This window comes from Panthera onca, chromosome A2, assembly GCF_046562875.1.
Source record: "Panthera onca isolate mPanOnc1 chromosome A2, mPanOnc1 haplotype 2, whole genome shotgun sequence".
Taxonomy (NCBI): Eukaryota; Metazoa; Chordata; class Mammalia; order Carnivora; family Felidae; genus Panthera; species Panthera onca.
In genome coordinates, this window is record NC_138340.1 from 50,720,292 (window position 1) to 50,740,494 (window position 20,203).

A 20,203-nucleotide genomic window follows, 5' to 3' on the forward strand; every position below is an offset into this window, starting at 1 on the left:
CTAATCCTAAAGTCTCCACAAACAGTTAAAATAGAAAATCTCCAGTTATGTGCAGAAAAGACATAGCTATGATAATTTTAAAGAAATGCTCTGTCTTCTTACTCAGCTGGGAAGAAATCAGGACTCAGGAGGTTGACAGGCACATCGGGGAAGGGGAGGGAACCCACCCGACAGATAGGGTTGGAGTTTGCTCTTGAAGAGAGCTCTGCCTTCACTCCACTTTGCCCCACTCAACCCTTATCCTCCCAGTGCTCGAGCATAAAAAGGCAGGATTCAAAGGCCTCCTTCTAGCATGGCAGTATCTAATGCTTGAATTAAGAAGAACACACTACGGGAGGTAAGGATGGCCCCAAGGGTCCTTTTGAGCTCTGAGAAAGGAAGGCCAGATCTACTCCTGAGGTTACAATCTAAACATCCAGGCAGATGCTGTGTTTAACAATAAACATGTTACGAGGAAAAGTTCTGGAAACAGCTAATGTCAGCCATTGACCATTGAATGGCCAACCTTAGTCAAAAAGGCTGTGTAAGACACAGCTCTAAATATACACGTCTATGGGGGAGGTGGTGAATCTACTTCCGACTACATCTTCCTAGATGGGCCCATGGCCACAAAGAGCTGGGCAAGGGGTAGTTTTCTCTTGGATTCCATGATTGGTTGATCTCTCTGTTATTTTGGGTCACTTAAAGAACATAAAGTCATTTTTAAACTGTCTTTAAAAGAGGCCAAATTAAATCACTAGCCTCCTCAGGTGAGGAAACAGTAAGGTATATGTAACATGCTCTCGTAAAGGGACAGAAAACACCCACAGATTTCAATGCCTTTGGGGTTCCTCCACACCCCACCTGTGAATTCACACCTTGATTAACTACGGTCAGGGAGAGGATAGAAAAATGGACCCTTTGGCAATAGGCATGGTGAGCCCTGCTCTAGAGGTCAGTACTAAAGACAGGTTCCATTCAGTTGAATGGAGCTAACGGACCTTTCTAGTAAATACCTGGTTCCTGGTTCGAGCATTTCTTCTTCCTCTGATAACAAAAAATAAACAGGCAGCAGAGCAGGAGAAAAAGAAAAGATTATGCAGGAGTAAGATCAGTTAGAGTAAGCAGATCCTTCAGAGTCCGTGAACGCCGAAATGCAATGGCAGCCAGCAACGGTCCTGGGGAGACTGCCAACCAGTCTGCCGATGGGGAGGGCCGCCCGTGCACCTCAGGGCCTCGTAGGAGCTCTGCACCCTGCCCCCAGCTAGCCTCCCAGGGTGCCTGCCTTGGACACCAGGTGGCAAAGGGGCCTCTATCAGTCCTTGTCAAGTGCAGGGATGTGTGTACCGAGGTGTGTACTCAGCCCCTTCTCCTCATCCCATGTTTAGCTTCTCCTCAACACAGGGGCTGTTACTCACTGATGGGCAAGGGCCCACCTAAGACACCTTAAGGTTAGCCCAGCTGCCCACAAAAAGGAGGGGCACACACCTTCAGGCGTCTACTGTAACACTGTCCCTGGAAGTCAATTCAGGAAACCTCATTCTTAGTAAAAAGCTAATTGTACCAAGACTGTGTTTATTAGGTGCCCTCTGGATACAACCCGACAGGACTCCACCTGATTCCACATTCGAACAGCTTCCCATGCTTTCCTACCAAACACCCTGGGTACCTTTTCCTGGGTATCCATTGGCTTTGCTCTCCTTCCTACCCTGACCCTCACACTGGCACCGAGAACACCTCAGGGAACCCCAAAGCTGAGAAAGGCCTGCGGAAGGGAGGGCAGTAAAGAGTCAAAATGTTGTTATGATCTTGTAGGTAGCACTGGAGCCTTTCCTTTCATTAAAGCCACAGACGCCACCCATTTTCAGGGGAGCACGGTGTGTTCGTTCTTCCATATGCGGGTGCCACGTCTCATCCAGGCTGCTTGAGGGGCTGACCTGAGACAGTGGAGGATGGATGCCTTCTAGCTGGTGACATCTGTCCAGTACCCAGCATCTAAACAACTAGAATTATATGTTGGCTAAAACGACCTGAATCCTAGAATGGAGCAAACAGCCTGTCAGATGGGACTGTATGAACAATCTCCTAAAGGCTAATGACAACAACAATGGCTAGTATTTCCATAGTGCATACAGTATGCCAGGAGTACTCGAGAAACATGGCATATATTAGTCCATTTGATTGCGTCACACATGCATGAGGTAGGTAATTAATGTTCTCATTTTATAGAAATGGGGTAAGGGCTCTGCCTCCCAAAATTTATAATAAAATTTAAATGGGCTTCAAAATTTATAATAAAAATTGGGTTTCCTTCTGGCTGAGAGGAACAACAACAACAAAAAAATCAAGGATGTTGAAAAGGAAGTTCCGAGGACCCTAGAAATCTATAAACGTAGCTGTCATTCTTAACCTGGGGATGCTGCCTCATCCCACTAAACCCTCATCATCACGGAGTCCCAGGGATGTTATTGTACCAAAAAACCTTTCACAGGTTTGGCATTTCAAAGCTGGGTGTTCTCCGATCATGCAGAATCTTCTTCCAGACGGCACGTGAATCATACGAGTGAACTACACTCCATTCACAAAGGCTGAAGGACTGAATATATCATAACTGCTTTCTCATTCTCTGAAAGTGAATAACCCTTGAGGGCAAGCCCCTGCTGCATGTAAGTGCATCTACACACTGCCTAGTCATAGCAGGCACACGGAAGAGTTCGTTGAGCTGCCCTGAGAGTTTGTGGCATAAGTACAGTGTGACTAGGAGGAAATGCAATCGTGTTTAACAAATATACCATATTTTTTTTTTCCAGCCAAATGAGTGTTATTCTTCCGAGTCCCCTGAGGAAGAGGCTGGGCACTTATTCCAACAGTGTGACACAGGCTAAGTGGCTTTTCAGAGCCGGACAGCCAGCCCCTCTATAGCATATGCCTCTTGCCATTTTCTACCTCCAGGGGTGTGGCAGCGCTGAACTGAAGGATGCTTTTCCTTCCAATGACCAGGGCGTCCATTCTGATACGAAATTTGGGCACCACCGACCAGGGCCATGCTACAGGCTCTGAGGAACACTGACCAACGGCAGCCCTGATGGTATATTTAGCATAAGAATGTGGTGGCTTCCCAAGGTGACTACCTCCGGGGGCAAACGTGTGGTTGAAGAAGTTCTGATGTGTTTCTCAGGAAGAAGAAGGTCAGATTAGGTGGCAGTCACACACTGCATGTAGGAGCTTTCTATTAAAAAACTATTTCATTAAACAGAACACCAAATTTTCAAGTCCTGTCGGATAAGAGTCAGTTCCTTCCAAGTGCCCTGACTTATCACCGGTTTCCAAAGAGCTGGGCAAATCCAGGAAGGCGTGCCTGTCTCTGGCCTTCATTCATGGTCATCCTCCTTTCAGGGACTTCTGTCCTGCTCCTCTCTGCTTTATTCCTATCCTTTTCTCACCTCCCCTGCCCCCCTGCCCCCCTGCCCAGTGCCCCTGCAGAAGTCTCCTGTGTTCTAAGGCTCCCAGCGCTTCTTGCTCTGAGCTCCCATGGAACTTACTTGCAGTAATTCAGAGCGCGCATCCTGAACCACCTTAGCTTTCTGTGCTGAAAATCTCCCGAGCAGCCCTGTATGCCCCTTGGAGGCAGGGAGAATAGCTAACGTTCCTTTTGGTCCCCTCTCAGCTATGGGCAGTGGCTTTTCCGAGGGTAAGGGTGGACTGAGAAGAAGTCTTGGTGGAGACAGGAAGGGAGATAAAGAAAGAAGGACTCGATGCAGCTGTGTCTTCCATGACCTGTTGGATGGCAAACTGCTCACTCCGGGTCCCCTCCAAACAGTACCTCTTTCCTGATGCACCCAGGGGCACCCCTCCTTTTTGGATCCTCCGTGCCTCATCTTTAGGTATCCTAAAGCACCCCTTGCTGCTCCCTGCCCCTGGACCGTCCCAAATGGTCCCCTAATGTTCCACTGTCCCCTTCCCTACTGTCCCTTCCCCAGAGCTCAGCCCATAGGCAGAGACAGCTCTGGGACCCAGGCTGGCTCTGCTTACCTGGTCCCATGCCTGCCCCCTCACCCCGTCCTGCAGGTCCCGTGCGCAGCCTGTCAGGACGGAGGAAAGAGTACACTGAGCAGGGATAGCTTCCATTACTCCTAAATTGTCAGCAAAGCCGAAGAGCATTTAGTTTTCTCCTGCTTGACACCAGCCTTCTTTTCTGCAGAAAGTGTCTTTGCTGGATAATGGAGGGCTCTCAGATAACTGGCAGGGACCTTCTCCCCTGCTCCCCCTAACTAATGTTTCTCAAGCATCTCCCTGCCCCCTGCTTCCCTTTGCAATTCTGTGGCCAGCTTCAGTGTCCTTGAGCCATTCATTCTATCTGGGATACCTTGGTCCTCTGCCCTTTGCATCCAGGAGGCAAGAAAAGAGAAAGTCACTGAGCTGCAACACTTTCATGTTTAGTTTAGGATGTACAGGGTTAATCTAGAATTCTAAAGGGACTACCCCAGCTCAATGCCTAACAAGAAGCAAAACAAGGTGGGAGAGTTTTCTCTCAAACAGTTTATGTGTTTCCTTTGCTGCTATAGTCTCAACCAAAATAACAACAACAACAACAGCAACAATAACAACAACAATAATAATAATCAGTTGTATAAAAATACACTCTTATCTGCAGGATTTTCTTTGTGTTGCTTCTAACCAATCTCCTCTTGGGAGGCATGGATGTGAAGCGAGGCAAGGTGGTTTCTCTAACTGTCCCTCAGGCCTAGCTAGGACTGCAGTTCCTGAAGCAGGAAAGCATGGCTGGCGGGGACCACTGCACTGGCATTTCAACCCCACTTGGACTCCATGGGTTTCATCATGATCGATCCCTCCTCTGGGGCTGAGGATCCCGGGAAGGCACTTAGGATCAAATGGTCAGAGACGAAAGTAGTCTGCCTAGAAGCCCTTCCTGAAGCTAAGAGCAGGCTTCAGGGAGGAACTAGCTTGCTCCAGGGCTGGGGCCAGGGCATGACTGAAAGTTCTGGTTGGTCGGGGTAGGGCTGTTGGCCAAGGGGAGGGGAGGAGGTGGAGAAAGGCTGCCATTACATTGGGCGCATTCGCGGACTCCGTGGCTCCCCAGCAAGTACCTTAATAAACGCTTCCATACAGCCGTTAAATAGTTTATGGCTACACACTGAGAGAGGCCTAGGTCTCCTCATTTTCTGTGGTTTAGGGGGAAGGCAGGGGGGCCTAGGGAAAACGGAACAAAAGAAATCAAGAAAGCAACCAACGCAAACATACACCTGGGAAAGACGCTCTTTAAAACCCATGGCTGAAGGAGAACACAAAATGCAAATGGAAACCCCTGAACCCCCAGCACATTGGTGTCCAATGCTCCATCTGAAGGCCTTTGGATGTTTAAGGGAATCTTAATTTACCCACAATGTCAGGCAGGAGCAATGCTCGCATAACACAGATGCATTCTAGATCACAGGGGGGACATAGTATGTATCCAGGAAACCACTGAAACCCCAATCAGAGGCTGTCATCCTGCAAAGCTGACCAGATGGAGGAGGAACCAGGGGACAGAGATGTAATCTGTAGCCTGAGAAAGCAAGACACTTTCAATGATGATTGGAAGGGTTAATTTTCATTATTTTGGCTTAAATTCATCACCGAGTCTCAACTCCCAATGTACCAGGGCACTGATCTTTCTAATGCCTCTTGGCATTTCAAATGCACTTGACTAATCTTTATTTCATTGATCTAAGAGCTAGGCAATTATTATTCTCATTTTAGAGATGAAGATACTGATGCCTGGAGGGAGCCTACAGCTTCTTTGGGGTCCCCAGGTGACCCGAGATAATGATCATATCCTGTTCTTTAGTCAAGTACACTTTTGATTCAAGCGCTTTCAAATCCATTATCACCCTTAACGTCAGCTCAACCCTGCATATACGGCCCCATTTTATAGAGGCAGACTCTGAGGCCCAGAGAGGGGAACTGGCAGAGCCAGGCCCCAAACTCAGGCCTCTATGGCTCCAATGCCAAGATTTTTCCCAACCGGGCCAGTCATGGAGCCTTAGGGCACTTTTATGTTTCCAGCCAAGGACTCCATCCATCCCATTAACCCTTGCCAGCGAAGGACCCAATGGGTCAGGTTGAAAGTGTCTTGCTTTACTTTAGGATCTCCATTCCCTGTGCTCCACTCTTGGCTACAGGGAGGGGAAACCATACCACAGTTCACCAGCAACAGTGAAACAGCCACAGACACTGGACCAGTTTCCAGAGTTGCTCACCATGCATATACCTGTGTTGGCTTATTTGCTCATCTTTCGCCACCCAAGTTGGCCTGACTCAATGCTGCCAGCCTTCCAGGGCAAAGGGCTTTCTGAGGTTAGGAGAAGGGCCCCTAACCAAGAGAGGCAGTTCATTTTCAAATGGCTTGGTTCACAATTTAGGGAGCAACAAGTGGGGACCCAGCCTGGCACAGCTAATGTCCACACGTGACGAGCAAAGACCTGGTCCCCAAAGTCTTGATTGATTTCTGTGGATGGGCAAGAAATCTTATGGATTGGGGTGCCAATCAAGGTGAAAGAGGTTCATGCTGCCTCTGCTCACTGGCCTCGTTGTGTTGTGCCTGTCTTCTTCAGCAGCCCAGCCATCTAGGGGAATCTAGTGAGCTTCTCCTACGTGTTTGAGTACTGAGCAAATGCTGCTAGCTCCAGGACATGCATGGGCAAAGACACAGCTGAATCCAAATATCATGCCACCCAAACATTGGAACCAAAATAACAGCACAGACCAAAATTTTGAAAAGAAACAACAGGCAAGACTATTTCAAGCCCATCTTGGATCTATGTCAATTTGGTTAGCTAAGTCCATGTCATTTCTTTTTTGTAAGTTACTGAATTTTTGAGGATGTGGGTATGTGGGGGTGGTATTTCTGGCAAAAGATCCGCTTTGGAGCTTCCAAATGCCAAAAGAGAGTGTAAACAATGTGACACAAGGCCATAGGTTTTAAATCTTGGGATTAGGAATAACTTGAGGATATAGCAACTGTGCCACCTCATCTCCCTAGTGTTTGGGGTTTCTATTTGTGAGCGTTCTTAGATGGTTTCCTTGTCTCATGCGTGATACCCTCACGACAACCCTGTGAGGCAGGCAAGACTTACTAAATTCACTTTAAACATAAGGCAAATGAGCCCATGAGAAATTAAGAAACTTCCCAAGGGGCACACAAATAATATGTGATTGGGGCTAATTCAGCTCTTCCTACTCCAAATTCTGTTGTGAATGTGAAATTGGGAAGTTGCTTTTATCACAGAGCATCCAGCAGTCACTCTAAATTATCTATTAAACTCCCATGGCCAGCAAAAGTAGAGATTCTTAATGTAGGTGTTGGACACCCAATACCAAAAATTCTAGGGTCGCCAGCTGAAGGGTTTCCTTAAAATAAGTGCAAAGGAGTTTTTTTTCTTTAAGTTTAAACAATGGAATAAAGAGGGAAAAGGATACTTTTCCCATTTCTCCCGCCTATTCCGAAAGCAAAGGACTGCTCAAATCACTGGGATTTCTTTCTTTGTGTGGTGTTCTGTGCACTGACCGGAAATCTCTGACAAGGAAACGTAGCTATCCCAACTTTGCATGACATCAAATCAATTTTGACTTACTGAAGTGCTGGGTGGGGCACAAAGTGGGGAGCAGGGGGGCAGCTCAGCCAAGGAAAGTGGGGCAGCCTAAGCCTTCCATCTCTTCTGCTGCTCAGTTGCAGAGAAAAACGGAAAGAAAGAGAGAGAGAGAGGCAGGGAAAACAGGAACAGAGAAAGCCACGGAGAGGAAGAGAGAGAAACCAGAGACCAATGTCCCCTTTCTGCCTTTCAACCAAGATGAAAATTAACATATACTGGCAACATAGGAATCAGCCTCAAAATTGTTCTGTGGCCAAAAGGGTAGTGATTAAAATGTTCCCTAGATAACCCAATAGATGTGCGTGTGAACATCCAAAATGGTGGTAGTGCACTGCAGTTCAGTGGCAGTCAGGCCCCTGGAAGCTGTGCATGAGTACGCATCAGGTTGCATCTATCTGGACAAGAAATCTCAAGTGATTTCACGGCTAATCCACACCATGGGGACAAGCCAACCTGAGTTAGGGAAGCCAGTCTGTAGTTAAAATTTTATCACAGTTAAACCCTATACTTGCATCTGACCATGCCATTTATTCATACACTTTTCAAGTGCACTCTTGCACCTGGTCTGCCTATTTTACGGGGTTATGAATTGGGATTATTCTAAGTTCTTAAGTGTGAGAAAAAATGTAACATGTTGCAGCCCATGTGCAAAAACTGGTCTATCTATACAAGGCCAGCAGCAACTTGGCTGAGGGGACCTGCTCAAAGGATCATCCAAAATGACACTAACGTTGGGCAGGAAATTGTGGAAGATACAGAGAGCCACAGCATAGAAACATCTTACCCAGGGCCTTTAGGATTAAATTAAAAACCACTTCAAGTTGGCAGTGCATTGTACAACGAATTTAAAATGATTTTTGGAAGGGGAAGCTTTCAGTTTACCAACAAAGTTGCCTCTGACCTTGGCCAAGGGCCAGAGTACAGATGGCTGGGTTTGCAGTTTACTATATCTAAGTGGGAGGTCTGTAGTCCCAACTTGTATTTCCCAGGCCCTAGGTTGAAGAGGGTGTGGAAGACTATCTCTCAAATGGCTTTATTTAAAACAACAACAACAACAACAAAAAAAAAAAAAAAAAAAACACCAACTTTTCTCTGAGGTAGACCCTGGGCCCTGGCCAAGGGTTCGATTACAGATTTCTCCTGAAATCTGCTGGAACCATCTTCCTTTGCATGAATTCTAGGAATTAGGAGGAAGTGAGGGATGGCTCAATTCATCCCCCATCTGTTTTCCTACTTGCAGACTTTGGTGTAAAATGTGGCTTCTGTTGTTTGGGGACTACAACAACATCCTCTTGCCAGAAAAACGAAATAAATAAGTAAGGAGTTTGTTTCTGAAAGGTTCTTAGAAAGTGACCCTGCACATCTGCTGGCCCTTGTACAGGAAGGTCCTTTCCTGGCATTACGAATCATCCAGATATTCCCAGACTGCCAGGGCCCAGTGGAACAGCTGCAGAGCTGAGCTTCTGGAAAGCCCTCAGTTTCCCCCACCCTAAGCCCAGCAAACTGAAAGCCTCAGAGCTTTCCAAGCCTCTTCTCAGCCAACTCTCATCCAGATGAGCAGGAAGGGGGTTGAGGGTTCATCTTTCCTCTTGCCAAGTATAACAGCTTTCCAGGATTCTGGGCCACTGGCTCAATTTGTGTTGGGCAGTGGGATAACTATTGCTGGGAACTCAGAAAGGGATGGGCTCTAAGGAACAACTCAGACAGCAACATGGCTGCTTATGGATTTCAAAACTCTGAAAGTGGAGGAAAGGTCCAGTCACTGAAAGTCAACCCCTCAGCTACCAGCTGCTGAGTGGAAAGTGTTCACTGGCTCTGGTCTGCTCAAGGAAAAGCGCAAGGGTAATGTTGAGCAAGCTGGAGAGAAAGCAGAAGTTGCCCATTTGTTACTTTCCCAGCAAAGGGCTCTCCCATCAGTCCATCCAGGTGCCCATGAGGTCTGAAGCCAGGGTGCGGGCAGTAGGGGCGTCTGTGCGCACTGATGTGGCTCTGCACATGCATATGCCCAGGTGTGTGCCATACGAGCCAAATCCAAAGCCTTGGCAAATGGGGACCCCAGGATGGGCCCTCCGCCCGGGCCGGACAGTTTGCTCAGCAGCCACAGAACAGATGGGGAAACAGGTCAACAGCTACCCCCACAGCCTCTGGCTTCTGCTGTCCGTCTTCAGCCACTCTGCAATATATATTACTGTCCCACCAGATGGAAAGCGCCAACAGAACATACCCCCACTTTCCCACAGCAGCTGGGAACGGCGCCTCCCCCCTCACCGGCCTGTAGGGGGCGTGGCTTCACCAGCACAGTGTTAGGACAAGCAAAACAGCCAGCCTTCTCTCTTGCACAGCCACACCATCCCCCCTGGAGACACTGGGGAAAAGCTAGACCACTCTTAAGAACAGCCCAGCTTCTCTGAGCTCCTTGGCAGCATCTGCCTTCCCACCTTCCCACCTTCCCGCCTCTCCTGCACCTCCCCTCCACCCCGCCCACCTCAGGCAGCAGGTGGAAGCAACCAAGATCCCTAGCTCTTACCTGGTTGTGCCGCATTCTGCTCTCTCCCCTGGAAAGAAAAGTATACATTGATGTTAAATTGTTTTTTTTTTCTTTTTTAACCAGCGAACATTCATCTTTTTCTAAAAAGAAGAAACAACCAAACTTAATTATTTGTGAAATGGGAAATCTAATTATGCCTAAGTAATGGTCTGCTGGAAAGAATGGAGTCTCATTAAATCCCCAGTGCCTCCTATCTGTAAGGCTATGTTCACATAAATTTCATTTCGTGTTGTTCATGTATTTTTTTTTTCTTTCCAGCAATTTTCCAACTACAGCCTGCTGACCACATGCTTTAGAATTTTCTGGGGATGTTGTTAAAAATGCAGGGTTTTTTTGCTTTCCCATGAGCCTCCTGAATCAGAATCTCTGAGCTAAGAAGCCACGAATCTTCATTTTAACAAGCACCATGGGTGATCCCTTCTCTGCCTGCCAAAGCTCTAGAACTCACACACTGCTTTATACCAACAAAGGTTTGTGGAGCACCTGTCATATGCTTGGCCCTGAAAAGCAGCAGCCAGAAGATACCTTCTTGTTATTCCTCAGCCCAGCCACATCCCCACTCCGACCCCTCCTGCCTTCATTCTCAGCTGAAGACCTCGCTTCCTTCCCTGGAGAAGAGAATCAGTAAGACGGGTCTTGGCATGCCTCCATATGATGCACCCACCTACCTATGCCTGCCCATTCACGCTCTACCTCCCGTCCTGGTACTCTGGGAAAGCATCCCAATTCTGCCAAAGCTCAGACCTTCTGCCCGTGCTCTGGGTCCTACCTCTTCCACCCTTCTTGGGGCCTCTGCTTCTGCAAGTGTCCCCCTCGACACCTCTAACATCACCAATCTCCTTTCTTCTAGATCATTTCCATCAGCATACAAACATGTTCTGGATAAGTATAACCTAGTTTTGAAACCTCCCTGGGCTCGCTTTCTCACTCTAACTCCATTCCCATTTCTCTCCTTTAGAGCAAAACTTGCTGAAGGAGCTTTATAGAGGCACTGTTGCTTCCCCCACTCACTCCACTGCAGCTGGCTTCTGGTCTCACCATCCACAGAGACTGCTTGCTCCATGTGGTCAAATCCACTTATCTTCTGCGTCTTCTCTGCTCTTATCTGACTTCTCAGCACCATCAACTCAGTGAATCACTCTCTTCCTCTTACCAAGTGTTCTCCTTGATTTTCATGACTCCACACTTGCCAGGTGTCATTCCCACTCTCCAGGCTGTTCCTCAGTTTCTCTTGCTGTCTCCTCCTCATCTGCCCCCAGGAGGTGCACCCAGCTCTCTTTCTACACACCCTCTCTGGGTGACCTAAGTGCTGACTGAGGACTCCCTAATCTTACCTCCAGATCTTCCATTCCCCTGGAATTGCAGACTCCAAGCCACTGCCTTCCCTTTTATTTTTAATGGCTTTATTGAAGCATAATTTACATATCAAAAAATTCACCCATTTGAAATGTATGATTCAATGATTTAGTAAATATTCAAAGTTGTGTAACCATCACCACAATTCAATTTTAGAACATTTCCCTCACATGAAAAAGATTCCTAAGGCCAATTCACAGTCACTCCCTCTCTCCCTCTCCAGCCTATGACAACTGCTCATCTATCCTCTGTCTATGGATTTGCTTATCTGGACATTTTACAAAAATGGAAGCATTCAATCCACAGTCTTTTGTGTTAGCTTCCTTCATTTAGCATATGCTTTTGAGGTTCATCCATACAGCATGATTCAGTACTTCATTCCTTTAATGGTGCAGTTGAGAACCTCTAGGCCATGCTGTCTAATAGAAATATAATGTAAGCCACGATTTTTAGCAGCCACATTAGAAAAAGTAAAGATGGGTGCCTGGGTGGTTCAGTTGGTTGAACGTCCAACCCTTGATTTAGGCTCAGGTCATGATCTCACAGTTCATGAGATTAAGCCCCAAGTTGGAGCCTACTTGAGATTCTCTCTCTCTCTCTGTCCCTCTGCCCCTCCCCTGCTCATGCTTTCTCTCTCTCTCTCTCAAAAAAATAATAATAATAATGAGGGGCGCCTGTGTGGCTCAGTCAGTTAAGCGTCCGACTTCGGCTCAGGTTATGCTCTCACAGTCCATGAGTTCGAGCCCCGCATCGGGCTCTGTGCTGACAGCTCAGAGCCTGGAGCCTGCTTCCGATTCTGTGTCTCTCTCTCTCTCTGCCCCTCCCCTGCTCATGCTCTGTCTCTCTCTGTCTCAAAAATAAATAAAAACATTAAAAAAAATTTTTTTAAATAATGAAATGAGATTAATTTTAATAACATATTTTGTTTAACTTTATACATCAAAAATATCACTTCAATGTATATTAATATAAAAATTCATAAAGTATTTCATATAGTTTTTGTGTTAACTCTTTGAAATCTTGTTTTCATTTTATACATCTTAATCCAGACTAGCCATGTTTCAAGCGTTTGATAGCTATATGGCTGGCAGCCGCCATACTGGACAGCTCTAGACTCTAGAATCCCATCCAGCATTCACATGAAAGGACTTTTTTTTAAATAATTTTTTAAGTGTATTTATTTTGAGAGAGAGAGAGAAAGACAGTGTGAGTGGGGGAGGGGCAGAGAGAGAGGGAGAGAGAGAATCCCAAGCAGGTTCCACGCTGTCAGCACAGAGCCCAATGCGGGGCTCGATCCCACAAACTGTGAGATCATGATCTGAACTGAAATCAAGAGTCAAATGCGTAGAAAGTACTTTTTAAAAGAAAGAACTGAGCATTTATTTTCTCTACCGAAAACAATACCGAATGAGGATAGGGGCAAAAATGAGGGGAAGAAGAGAGTAACAGAAGTCTGAAAATAAAACACGGCAGGGAATCAACACACAATTCTTTAATTCCTAACCAATGCCACAAGCAGTTACAAGGGTTACTACATTTGCTTGAACTGGAGCCAAAGACCAAAGCAAGAAAGGCGAAAAGTTAGACAAAACTGACATATCTCTTCTGCATAATCTTATTATGTGTCCGTAGTCTCAGACAAATTCCCACCAGACGCCAATCTGAGCTACAGGTTTCATACAGACCCAAGACCCCGAGTTGCAGCTAAAGCAACCCACGAAAGGGGTCGGCCGATGGCCTGCATTAACTATAAAACACACAATTTCCCTTATGGCTGCAGTAAGCTGTGCAACTCTGACTCCAAAGGGGACCTACGAGGTGTTTCCTGTTCCACCCTCTCTTAGTTCCAAAAATGCACACTCCCCTATGTGCTCATTAAGGTCTAGCCACACTCCTCTTCTTTTAGTCCTGACTCACCATGTTCCTTCCCACCTTCACACATGCTGTTCCCTCTGCCCTGACACTCTTTCCTCAGTTGTTCACAGGGCTGATGTGTTCTCACCCTTCAGTCTCAGCTTGAACATGACCTCTGCCCTGAGGCTTCAGCGCTCACCCAACTTAAAGCAGGTCTCCTCTCCCGCCCCCTCCACCATATGAACAATTGTTCTCTATCTCAGCCCCAATTCCCCATTCATAGCACTTAAAATGGTTGTAATTCTTTATTTAGTAGTTTGTTTACTGTTCGAGGTCTCTGTTCCCCATGACAGCAGGAACCTTGTCTGTCTTGTGTTCACTGTTCTCCCCCTCCAGGCTGAGCATAGCATCTATGCTTTGGACAATGGATGGACAGATAAATGGACAGATAAGGGCAGAAAGGGGAGAAGTGTGGAGGTAGGAATCTAAGTGTTGAAGTCCTGCAGTGCAATGTCAGAAACATACTCAAGGCAGACTTTCCTCCAGCAAGGAATCAAATATATTCCCTGTCAGCTTTAGACTCCTATTCTAGCTCTCAAGAACCCCATTACCAACATCTTTCGGAATCTGTTTTCGCAACTCCTAGAAAGTATCAGAAATCAAAACTGTTCTGCCCTTTACCTTCTGAGACCCATTGGGATTTTTAAAAATATATTTTATAGTTAGTGGCCCAGTCATTTTCAGAAGGTCAGACTGTCTGGTCCTGGCAAACACTGGCTCTATAATGTGCTATTAAATCTTGGTCTGAAAAGGTTATGTCCCATCCCTTTTATAGACAATGCACTATTCATTCTTGAGAGGCTATAGTAAATTGAAACACCACCCATATCTTGGGTATAAACCCTGAAGCTTATAGACTACCCAGAGCAGTAAAAAGGTCAGGGATCTAAGACTAAGACAGGATGATAAACTAAGAATTCTATGGCCAAAAACAATGGCATAGCAACAGCCAAGGGCATATAGGGTGCGTTCTTGTTCCCAAGATGTGGCCGTGATGTTTACAACACGGAATGCCACTTTGCAGGGCACCTAGAAACTTTTTGACTTATGTGTCTGGGATCAATCATGTTAAAAACTTTGCTTCTGAGTGTGACCTAAAGACCATGTGTTTCCTCTAACTTGTGGCTTCTTTGAGCCATGCTGTCAAAAGACAACTTAAGAGAAATGGATTACATGACACGTTTCATTAAAAAAAACAAAACAACAAGAAACAAGAAACATTAATCAAAACATTCCACTTGGCGCCATATTTCTCACCTGCTTCCAAAATTTCCAGACTGCCCCTCCCAATACAAAATAGCCTTCAAAGGGCATAAAAAGGTCACTGATGCAGGTGTAATCCTACCCCGGCCCACTCTTAGGGAAGCTTTCTACTGAATGGAAGAATCAGCACATGCAAGAAGAGGTGAATCGTCTGTTGACACTCAGAAAAATAAAGGAGCCAAGATCTTGAGCTTGCTTTGGCCTGCTTAATTTCTTCCATGTCCGCTTTGCCCAACAGGCAAGAACGTGACCAATCTAAGTCAGTGCACATTCTCCCCTTTCACCCGGTGCCCTATGAATCCACACGTACATTTATCAGGCAGTGGGGATACAAAAGTGACTCAAGATTTGGTCTCAGCTGCAGTTCTTTCCAGTAATTGGACAATTTGTTAACTTTAGAAATAACAATGGACCAGCGTTTATTACTTGTAACAAATACTCCATACTCACTTATGATGAGTTGTTAATGTCAATTAACAGGAAATACTGGATGAGGCATCTATGGGAACTAGCTGTACTATCTTTGCAACTTTTTTGTAAATCTAAAACTATTCTAAAACAAAGTCTATTAAAAAAAATCCTCACCCAAATTGACCAGTCTAACAAGGCCCATCCCAGTTTTCAAAAGAAGCACAAAGCTTTTCCATTGCTGGCTTACTAGAGAATAGGACTGAGATTCTTCTGGATGGCTCTTTCTTTCTTAGCTGCCCTTACACTTCGGAAGCCACATTTTCCTGCAGTTTTTCATTGCTATTCAGCCTAAAACTCAGAAGGAGGACTGGTAAATCACATCTTGGAGCAAGGTATAGCTGAAGGCTAAGTAAACTTGGGAGACCAAATGGGTCAGGGGTTATGCCAACCCAAACTAATTTTTATTATTATTTCATCAAGGCTATTCATTCAGGCAAGGGCAGTAATAAACGGTTGCATCTGATAGCACACATGGGTGAGCTGGAGAGAAGCACCTTCTCATCTGGGATCTTATTTTCTAAAAGAACATCTACTTTTCTAAAACCAGGGCTCCTGATTTTGAACATACAAGGAGCCAACCAACTCATAGGGACTTGCCTTTTGGTACATGGCTCTGAGAAACAGCCTCCAACCCCCAGGGGCCACTGGCTATAAAACCAATCCTCCTTTTTAATGCTAGTCATGGGAGCTGTCCCTGGCACACCAGCTTGGCTCTTCCCTAGGACTTTCTGGCTCTCCTACTCCTATGCGCCCCACTCTTCTGGCCCAATATGGAAATGTCAGGATGGGCAGAATGTAGAGGAGTGTCAGGGGAAATGAAGAAAAAGTCCAATGCAACTCACTGCTCCTACCCTTACCCCCAATCAATGAGGTCTGACAAATGTATACACCTGAGTATACACCAAATCAGGGGCATTTTTATCACCCCCAGAAGTTGCCCAGCTAGAAGACACAAAACTAATCTATGCTGACAGAAATCCGATCAGTGGTTGCTTGGGGTGGTGGAGAAAGGATTCACCTCAAAGGGGTTCAAAGGGGCTTTTGTGGTGACAGAAATGTTCTATATTCTGATCTGGGTACATATGTTTGTCACAAGTGATTTCTACACAAAATGGGTAGATTTTATTGTACATAAGTTATAGGTCAATAAAGTTGATTGAAAAAATTCTACTGATATTAGTTTTAACCCCCTGGTTACTACTCCAAGCCCCAGTTACTAATTTTTCTTGAAGCCTTTCCGGCTCTTCTGGGCCCACAGTGATCCCTTCCACTCCTGGCTCATACTCTTAAGAGTCTGTACTGTTCACCTGGCAATTCACCTAGTATTTCTGTGTGACTTAATGTTATCGCTTTAAATTTTTTATGAATTCATGAATTGTCTTCCTCGCTAGGTTAGAAGCACCTTGGGGCTGGGAAATGGTTTAATTTCTGTTTCCTCTAAAGCACGGAGCTCACAAATGCCAAGCATCTGCAGATTCCAGCTGTCCCCCTGATCGGTGCCGAGTGGACAGTGTCAGGGAAGGCTTGGGTGGGCAGGGCACAGCCCCTAGAATGTGCACCTGTATGGAGAAGAGTGGGGTACTATGCCCTACTATGACTCTCACCTATCACACTCCTACTTCCCTGGAAAATTCCTGAGTGATCTCTAGGCCTGCTTCAAGCTGTCGTCTTGGGATCTACTGGTATCATCACTTTGGAAATCCCATTTCCTGGACTCCATGCTCTTTTTCCTTTACACAGAGCACACCCTTCAGCCAACAGACCTCTCCAACAGAATACAAGAGTATATCTGGATGTGGGGCTCAAGCAGGGCCTCACAACTTCAGAAACGCCCAGCTCAGCTCATCCCCCTCATAGCTGACAGTCACACCACTTTCCAGGGCCACCAGGATTTGCTACAAGCCATCCCTAACCTTAGGGGGCCAGGCTCGTGTCCTGGTGACCTTCCCATTCAACATTCATCCAATGACTAGCTGAATGCCTACTGTAAGCCAGGTACTATTCTAGACACCGGAGATAAAGTGGTAGACAAAATAAACAAGGAAGTCGCTACTTGGAAAGAAGATATGAGACAGTTGGGGTGGGGATATACCCAAAGATAATAAGCAAATGAACAAATAATAAGTAGGGTGCTTTCACATGGTGATGAATGAGATGAAGAAAATCAAACAGAGAGTGTTGGGACAGAGGTGGTGATTTCTTGAGGTTGGGTGACAAGGAGAGTCTCACTGAGGAAGTGACACCTCTGCTGACACAGCTGAAGGATAAGGAGCCACCCATACTGAGATCTGGGTTAAGGGCATTCCAGGCAGAGAGAACAGCAGATGCAAAGGCCCTGGGGCAGGAATGAGCTTGATGAGTTTTAAAGGGCAGAAAGGAGCATAGAGTGGCTGGTGCACAGTAAGGGAGTAGACAATGATAAATATGGTCAGTGAAAAAGGTAATGTTCAAATGACCTTTTGGCCTCATGTACTGTGAGAGCACTTTGGATTTTATTCCAACTGTCATTGGAGGCCTTTGAGCAGTTTTAAGCCTACTCCCCACATCCCTCAAGGACCAAAATACACATATGGATTTTTCTTTTCTGGACCTAGATGCCCGGCCAGACACTCTAGGAGTATTCCTGGCAAACAGTACCTGTTAAAAAAACAGCAATGCAGAACTCTGTGCTCCTGGATTCCCACCCCCTACCTGCTGGGGACCCCTCTCATCACTTTGCCTTGGACTCTCCCCCAGAACCTAAACGAACATAGTTGCCCCATGTTTTCTGCAGCCACACTAGACCCCTCTTAGCATCTGTACTGGCCTGTCCAGTCCTGCCAGGTGGCTGTGCTACCAGGCCTCATTCAACCAAGTGCCCATGTCTCAAGCTGAAACAACCCAGGGGACCACGACAAAACAAGTATCCCTCCTCACAGGCCTCTGCCTTCCAACCAACTCACCTTCACCCAGGGTCTGCTTGAGTAAGTCATGCTTGGCCTGTAGCTTAGTGATGAGGTTACTGCCATTCACATATTCTTTAAATTTCTGTAAAACACAAGGCACAAGGACATTACAGACTGCAAGGCCAAGTCACGTGGTCTCTGCCTCTGAAACCGACCGCTATGCCAGGGAGGTCAGAGGGAGATTATGCCACCCTCAAGGACCCCAGCATGGGGAAAAGAAGGACCTCTGACTTGCTCCTTTTCACTTCTCCACAGACCCCAGCTCTGCTGAGTGCGGCCGTCCCATCCTGGGCATTTCAGGGCAGTCTGGGGGAACACAAAGAAAGCTCAGGGGGAATGTGAGCTGCGAAAGGTGCTTTTGTCAGGTGAGGACTGGGGACTGAGCCCCAAGCAGACAGCTTCGTTAGTCATCAAGTCTCCACTGTGCTTCTGGGCCACGAGCAATAAAAATGGGAGCCGTCTCTGGGGGCACACAGCTGAGGCAAGAGCGCTTTATCAGATCTGTTACAGAGGAGCCTCCGAAGGAACCTTCCTTTCATCTGGCCCCACTCTGAAGGAGGAAGGGCTTTGCAGGCCCCTAAAGACATTCCTATTAAAATAACCTCAATTACATTGGGGGATACGTTTTTCTGCTTTTTACAGAGGAGACAGGTGAGGCTGGCATAAAGAACTGATTTGCCCCACGTCCCTGGGACTCCCAGGCTACTTCAAGTTCAGGGACCTTGTCATGTACAATGTGTTTCAGAGCAGTGCAGAGGGACAGAAGTCACTGGGAACAGAAACACATCTACCTGTGCCCAAACTGAGCTGGACCTCAGCCACACCTCTGCACAAGTACCAGCTTTCCTTGGCCCACCCTGCATCACGTAAGCACAGGCCAGACCCCTCTCTGCTGGGGCATGTCTTTGCTAGACTGTGAGCTGCTGTTGGTGGGGTCCACACCCAATTTGTTTCCGGATCCCCAGTGCCTACAGCTGTGCCTGGCATATAGCCAGTGCTGAGAAACTCTGCTGAAGCTCTGATCTCGTGGGGGTTGACAGAGAGGAGTGGGAAGAGAGACAATAAGCTAATAAAGAAAGTAAAATACACGATTGGTCGGATGCTGGTGAATGCTGTGGATAAAAATAAGGCAGGAACGGGGGACTAGGAACCAGAGCAGACCTCACTGCATAGTTGCCATGTGAACCAAGGCCTGAAGGAGGTGAGGAAGGGGCTGTGTGGATACACGTGAGCACATGGGGAAGGAACATTCTCAGCAGATGCAAAGGCAATTGCAAACGCCCCAAAAATGAAGGCACAGGATGGTGTGATTGCCCCAAATCTGCCAGCTAGTTTCTCACCAAGAAATCCATTTTATTGCCCCAGCCAGAATGCTCAGAAAAGGGTGCAGAGGAGCAAACAAGTGAACTGTAGAGGCTCGGGACACTCCAAAATGACGTGTAAAGGAGCATCTGGAACATCACCATCATCCTATTGACAACAGTTGTAGGGAAAAGGTCCAGGGACTGGGGCTGACATGTGTACAGATAAGATTGAGGTCACCTCACCTGGCCCCATCTTGATAGGTTTCTGGAATGGTGGGACTGGCAGGAGACGATGGTGCTGTATCTCGTCAGCCACAGTCCTTGGCGCCTAGGACCTTGGCTCCTAGGAACCACTCCCCTTGTACCAAAGAGCACCTGGCAGTTTTCAAGCTTGTACCTTTGGTCCTCATCAAAATCTTGGATGGCAAAGAGTGGCGTGGGGGGGGGGGGGCATCATCATTCCCATTCTTGCCAGAAGGGGACAGAAGCTCAGAGCTTAGAGTGCCACCTTGGGCAGCTTACTCACTGCCCTCCTCAGGGTAAAGTGATAACTGACCTGCAGTGTTTCTCCAAGTGTGGTGCAGGGACTGGCAGCCTCCTACCAGCTGGGAAGAAGATCAAAATGCAGATTCCTGCTCAAGAATACTGTGAGTCTAACCCCTAATTTTACCCCTGAGGAAGGCACTACAGAGGATCAGAAGTGTTCAATCTTCCAGGGCCCACCTCGGGGAGGGTGGTATGCTGGGAGCCTACATTTTTAACAAGCTTCCT

At 46.8% G+C, this 20,203-nt stretch overlaps 1 protein-coding gene across 7 annotated transcripts in view; it reads right to left on the reverse strand.

Annotated features, from left to right (window-relative positions):
• The window catches only part of SRGAP3 (SLIT-ROBO Rho GTPase activating protein 3), a 261,924-nt gene that overhangs the window by 41,487 nt on the left and 200,234 nt on the right, over positions 1–20,203 (reverse strand). For 2 of the 7 annotated variants that reach the window (XM_060631640.3, XM_060631645.3), the window contains exons 10-13: positions 18,126–18,210; positions 10,159–10,186; positions 7,614–7,700; positions 981–1,026 (exon numbers count right to left, since the gene is read on the reverse strand). In XM_060631640.3, coding sequence (XP_060487623.1) covers positions 981–1,026; positions 7,614–7,700; positions 10,159–10,186; positions 18,126–18,210 — 246 coding nt within the window. Of the gene's footprint in view, positions 1–980; positions 1,027–5,087; positions 5,191–7,613; positions 7,701–10,158; positions 10,187–18,125; positions 18,211–20,203 lie in introns of all 7 variants that reach the window. The other 5 variants (XM_060631641.3, XM_060631644.3, XM_060631643.3 and 2 more) reach the window with 5 other exon arrangements.